This window comes from Carassius gibelio, chromosome A4 (genome assembly GCF_023724105.1).
Source record: "Carassius gibelio isolate Cgi1373 ecotype wild population from Czech Republic chromosome A4, carGib1.2-hapl.c, whole genome shotgun sequence".
Classification (NCBI taxonomy): domain Eukaryota; kingdom Metazoa; phylum Chordata; class Actinopteri; order Cypriniformes; family Cyprinidae; genus Carassius; species Carassius gibelio.
In genome coordinates, this window is record NC_068374.1 from 16,252,372 (window position 1) to 16,258,905 (window position 6,534).

The following is a 6,534-nucleotide window of genomic DNA, read 5'->3' on the forward strand; positions in this document are numbered from 1 at the left end:
TCCTCTAAGTGACTCGACTTCTTGCACTTGCTTCAGAAGGTACTTGATGTGCTGAGACATCTCCTTTACCAGAATGCTCTGCTCCTCCTCCAAGCGTTTCAGCAGCATTACCTGGTCGAAGATAGATCTCTTCAACCTGAACGTGTGGCCTTTGGTTGGGGATAGGAATGGAACAGTGGACAAAGGAATGTTTATTATTATATTATATAAGTATAACAGAATTATGTTATTTCTGAAAAATCTTTTTAGTGACAGCATTGGTTCTGTAGAATATAAACAATTAAAAAAATATGAATACAAGTAACAATAATATAATTTGGATGGAGAACTTGTGAAATTGTGATGGTCAAGCATTTTATTTGCGTTTACTACAGCAGAATAACATGGTGTTGATGTCACCATTCAAATGTTTATGCTCCATGATAAATATTTCCATATTTTGGTATTCATGATATTTTTTATTTCAATGTATCATCCCATTCCTTTGTTGTTGCATGACAAGTAACAAAAAGGACAATGGTAAACTAGCAATTCATACATATACCATCTTTGTGTCTCTCCCATGGTAGGATGTATCCCTCTGTCAGACTGCGAGCCAATTCCTCGTCAATCGGATCTCCTTCCACTACGGTGTTGTATTGCAAGACCTTTTCGCGAAGCTTCTTCTTCAACTCTGTCATTTTCTTTTTCTTTCTTTGTCTTGCCTGGTTGCTATCTGCAAATCGAAACGAAAAGAAAACTGTGCCATAATCCCAGAATATTATTGTTTTTTTAAGTGTTATTAACTTAACTTGATTTGACAACAAACCATGTAGACGATAGAGATCTTTCTTCTTGCACAAAAGGGTTACAGTGATGTTCTCAATGTCAGCCCTTAGCTCTTCAGTACAACCTGTAGTGTAGACTCTCTCTAAATAGGTGAAACAAAACAGTTGAACAAGAGACAATTAGTGACATTTTCAAAATATAGCCACCTTTTATTATTTGTATAAAGGTACAGTCATTAACAGGTGTGTGTGTGTGTGTGTGTGCATATATACACACACTGTATATACATAGTGTACTGTTTTACCTGTAACCGCCCATTGTCTGACATCACACACCCACTGCTGTATTGTGTCCTGATCAAGGTTGTGCTCCTTCCTGATTTTGCTAAGGCTGGCAGCTTCCAGTTTTGCCCTCTCTGTGATCTTTTAAAAAAGAAAAAAAAGTCAGAAAAAAAGCTCTACGCACCACTACAATGCAAAAAACCACAAATTTAACTTGAGCTTTTGGTACAAGACATTCATCAGAACAGGTGTTACATTAAATAACACATTAAATATCTATGTATACTACCAAGCAGACTTGTAAATAGGAGAAAAATGTCTGTAAAACAGTGAGGTTACAATCTTAGAAGGTAACTGACCAATCCTAAACACTACCCTCCCCTCAGTTACAAGATTATTATCCAAATAGTCACATATTTATTTTATTAAACAATTAATCAACAAATAGTTTCAGCTCTAGCTGTAGATGGTGCACTGAGAGAAACGGGCAGTGCTTAGGATCTCAATTATAATTTACCCTTACTTTGACATATCTGTGGGCTAACACTTGATGAAGGTTGTCCCTCTTTCTTCTGTTCCAACCCATGGCCTGTCGCGTTAGCATGTTCACTCTTCCTAATGAAAACAATGCACCCACAAGCCAAAAAGTATGATTTCACAACCAAAAGGCAAAAAGAGAAACCCAACAGACATGCCTAAACCCTATCACTAAAAGTTAGTTGAACGGGTAATTACCTTGAAGTAATACAATGATAACTTTCGTAAGAACAGAACAGAGAAACTTTGTTTTTTAATTTCCTGTAAAAACACAATTAAGTATTTATTATTAATATTTAGGCTATGACAGCGTGAAGTATAATGGCAACACTAACCAGCCTTTGTCATGTATTTTGTGACAAGTGCTGCCCTGGAGAGAAAGCTGTTCACCTATAAAGAAAATAATACAATAAAATTTTGGTCTCCATTACATAAAAATATTACCTACACACCATAGATCTTGTGGTTGTGGTTTAACAGAAAACATGTGTGCTATATTATCCTAGGAATCTGGGACCCCTTACGCATTCATGAACAACTGAACTGCCTATTATTTATTTTAACTCATACATAAAGGATGTACTTTAACCCTCACACCAGGCTTGTTACTTAGATGACAAATAAGTACCTTTTGGTGTTATGGATTCTATTAAGACTCTTTGTAGCCATAGTTAAAATACTGACAATAATACCATACCTGCTCTACTTCTTCTCCCACCGTGTTTCCTGCTCCATCCTGGCTTCTGCCACCCCATCTCACCTGCAACACAGAGTGAGAAGCATTATGTAGCAGTACTTCAGAAGTTTTTATATAACATCATCCAATCAGGCATAACATGCACAAATGTAAAAATAATCCTTTGCATTGAAGATTGCTTGAATGTTATATCTACATTAATGCATACAATTATCTCTAAAACATATAATGACACAAGCTTTTTATTTTGCGGGGGAAAACAAAATCCATGTCCTACAAAAGCACCTGAAAAGCAGTTGGTGAAAGATAACACACAGCATCCTTTATTATCCGACCCATTATTATTTCCCTATAGCTACAGCCATACCAGACAAAGTTACTGCATGTACCTCGCATTTTGCTGTATGGGCTTTGGCATGCATGACGCTCAGAAATGGCCTCATTTCCGTCAATGGCAGAAGCTCTGGTAAACCCTCTGCTACTTTGTTAAGGTAGGGCCAGTACCTAAAAAGCAGGAGCAGCATTATGTGAGTGTTACAAAGATCCATTTTTAATTGAAATCTAAAATCACTGTAAAGCTGAGAAACAAGACAATTTAATCATGGAGTTGGATTTGCAATATGACAATGAGGATTACCTGCATGTAACATCCATACAGAAGAAGGTAACATTTGCCTTCTTTGACATCTCTCTTTGAAGAAACATTGGGTAAGCAAAAATTTCTCCACGGTAATGGTTCAGTCCTCGTAAGAGAAACCCATGTCTGATAAATCAGAAGAAAATCTAGTGGTTAGACTCCCTCCTAAACTTTCATCTGTCATAAACTTAAGAATCGGGTTCGATTTTCTGCGTTTTTCAGTAGCATTCACTTTGACTGGTGTTTTGACAATTCAGAGCCACAGAATCATGAATAAGAAAAAAGTCATGTGAAAATTTCGGACTTGGTGTGCAAGGACCTTAAGACTTGGATTACCATTAAAACTCAAATATCAGACTCAAAAATCATACACAAGCTCATACATACCTGCAAACTGCAACTTGAATGCCCTCCTCGTCTATCTGAGCACCAGACTTTTTTGACATCTCTCTGCCAGCGGTGAACTTGGCAGTACCGCACACAGCACTTTCATTTGCCTATAAAGTCAGTTTATAACATATTTTAAGATACATAAAAACACAAAACATCTGTATAAACAAGTATTATAAAATTTTTTTTTTTAAATAAATCAAATGTTCATACACTTCTCATGTTGCCTCTGACGAGGTCAACAAAGGTAGCAACTTCCTTGTCCTTGGCCAAGAACAAGCCCTCGTATATGGCTGGCTCCTCAGTCCTGTCCATGATAAGATAAAATGCGTCAGTAATAAAAATCAAAAGTACTACATTTACTATTTGTTAAAATTTAAGTTATGATCACTCAAAGACAACCCGAAGAGCTACTATTTGTGTAAGACAAGTCTAAAATAAACTTCTGAAAAATACCTATACCTACCCTTTTGACTTGCTGAAGCGGTAATGTTTTCGGTTCCCATCAGAGCAGACAGCCAACATGTCTGGATAACATGCTGGACACTCAAAATGATGGACCTGGCACATATCCTCTTCTTTGTATTGACAGAAGGTAAACTCAAAAAAGCTTCGCTGAAATGTATCAGCACAGATACTACCTGTCTGTATATTAAGAAATGATCGGGTTAGGATTTTTTGAAGCAATGCCCACAATTAAATATTAGGTATAAAGTAATATAATTTTGTTTGTTATACGTTTCAGTGATATTCAGGCAGATTTACCCTTCCAGCTTGAACAGATCTGTGCTCCAACATTTTCAGGATGGCCTGCCTGGACATGGCTGGTGCCGTCACCTTCATATGTTCAAACGAGGTGAAGACATCAAACTTGTACAGGGTCTGGCAGCTGGTGCTAGCTGGCCAGTACCGATAAATGAGCAGGTCCTTCACCTCGGGAGTCCACTCTGCAGAGCATGATGAACAGGATTTCCGTGGCAAGCAGACATCGTATCGTCCTGTGAACAAGTAAATATGCTGTCGTAAAGACTAAAATAATTTCAGTAATCAAACTGCAACAGATTGCCTTCTATACAGAGATACAAATTTATGATATATTAGCTATTTGACAAGGCATTTGGGCAACGCTTTGCTAGTTCTAGTACAATAATGCACAAAAAAGAGGGCTTTCAGAACAACATACAATTGATGGTGACCACAGAAATATGCTTCCCTGGAGTGATTGTGAAGTCATGTGTGCATTCACAAATTGACCTTGGTGCAGGAACAGGCAGTTGACATACTGCAAAACAGAAAGAAGTTATGAAAGGCATATTTACAGCTTTTCCTCAGTCCCTTCCTCAGATGCATTTCTCAAAACGCTAACCTCATTTTCAAAATAGTGCTTTAAAACACAACCATTAATCAAAACTGGCCACACCACTATACCAACTGTAATTGTCACTATGTAAATGCTTAGATACATTTATTAAGATGCAATTGACTTAGCTGGTCAAAGATATGCTGGTCAGAACTGTCAAAACCAATCATACTTTTGTTATTCAGCTACTAAATTTCACACTTGCACTTTTTGAGAATAATCTTAGAATGAGATTAGCATTTTAGAAAAAAATGTCTAAGCCATTTAGAAACACTGTTAAATATAAACGTGCCAATCTACAAAAACATTTGGGGAATTACACTATAAGTATGAGACAATTTGATATAATAATAATTTTAACATACTTTGTTCACAAAACTGAGGCTGGCCATTTTCATTCAGCACCACAGCAGTTGTAGGGGGAATGGGCTCAAGAAATCCATGGAACACAGCCTCTCTGTCATGGAAGATATTTCTCTTGTGGGCCTCCATGTCACAGGTAGCACAGAGGTACTCCATGTCCAGTGGTACACAGTCCAGGCACCTAATCACAGCTTCTACAGCACAGCATCTGTGACAATTTTGGACGGATACTCTCTCGGCTGAGAGCTTTGCATCAAAAAGCATAGGCCTAGCAGTTTTCATTCTCACATCTGTGAGAAGCTGCCTTTGTTCCCAAGCAGAAACCATTCTGTCTGTTCCCTCCGGAACCTGGTCTGCAGTTATAGTGTCCCTTAACTCTTGGAGTCTTGTTTCTAAAAAACAAAAATATACATTCACTTGTCCTTAAAAGGTCTGTACTAATGATTATGATCACACACAAGTATATATCAGGGAACACATGTTAGGTAAAAACTGTTAGCCTGAATGCACTGTAAGTCACTTTGGATAAAAGCGTCTGCTAAATGCATACATTTTATTAAATTTAATATATCAGTTATACTGTGAGTCTGTAATGGAACTGACCAAACATAATGCTTGATTATAATTAAATAAATGGTGGGAATTGGAAAAACTGTAGTGGACTGTTACTACTGTACCACTCAGTATCCTCACCAAGACTTGCCAGCTCTTGATCTTCTATCTGAAGGCCTTCCTCGTGCACTGGATCCCTTCTTCTGGATTGAGAAGCAGCTGCAGAGACAGTCATTTTACTTCAATATAATCATAACTGATCAATATAACATGAAACCAATTCATTTCAAAATGAAAATATTGGAGTGGAGGCAGGGGAACTAAGCAAAAGGTATTAAAACACAACACAAGTAAGGATTATCAGTCACATGCTCTTCAAATATCTTATACTTTAGTGAGAAAAATGTTCACAAACATTGCAACACCATTTTTTCAAAGTAGTATTTGACTCTCATTTTATAATACGTGTAACCACCAAAACACTATTTAATGAATTATAATGTGTTTTAGTAAAGAACAAACCTGATGCAGAGCAGTGTGTTTCCCGACGTTTCTCACGCCTGCCTGTGACCAGTGGATTAGTGAGGGATCTCTTCCTGCTTTTTCTCATTTTTCTTTGGGGAAAGGCAGGGTTTTTCTTGGCCATGGCAGCCTATATATTTGCAGAGCACTTATACCAGCAGCACTTATAATTGTGCATTATTCAGTAGTTGCATAAAAGGGTCTTACTAACCCTTTTCATCACGTCTATAAACAGCAATAGCAATTAGTATTTTCAGACTTAGGTATTTGCTTCTCATGACAAGCCTTACCCTGGCATCATGGAGATAAGCATCACTAATCAATGCTGCCATGTGGATCCTGGCATCATTGGGATCATCAAAGACCCTGACGTCAGAATTTAGGGACATCACATACAAATAGAAACAATACACAAAAAAAAACAAAC

General features: G+C 37.4%; 1 protein-coding gene across 1 annotated transcript; it reads right to left on the reverse strand.

The window, feature by feature from the left end:
* Positions 1-610: 610 nt before the first annotated feature.
* Positions 611-6,534, reverse strand: LOC127970784 (uncharacterized). Its single transcript, XM_052573521.1, has 15 exons — positions 6,398-6,534; positions 6,108-6,237; positions 5,727-5,804; positions 5,036-5,425; positions 4,494-4,592; positions 4,076-4,209; positions 3,777-3,925; positions 3,524-3,617; positions 3,308-3,417; positions 2,921-3,046; positions 2,673-2,787; positions 2,284-2,346; positions 1,922-1,976; positions 1,573-1,664; positions 611-1,190 (listed from the first exon to the last, which is right to left on the reverse strand). Exons 1-15 carry the CDS (start codon positions 6,494-6,496, stop codon positions 981-983), a joined length of 1,944 nt encoding a protein of 647 aa, XP_052429481.1. The 5' UTR covers positions 6,497-6,534; the 3' UTR covers positions 611-980.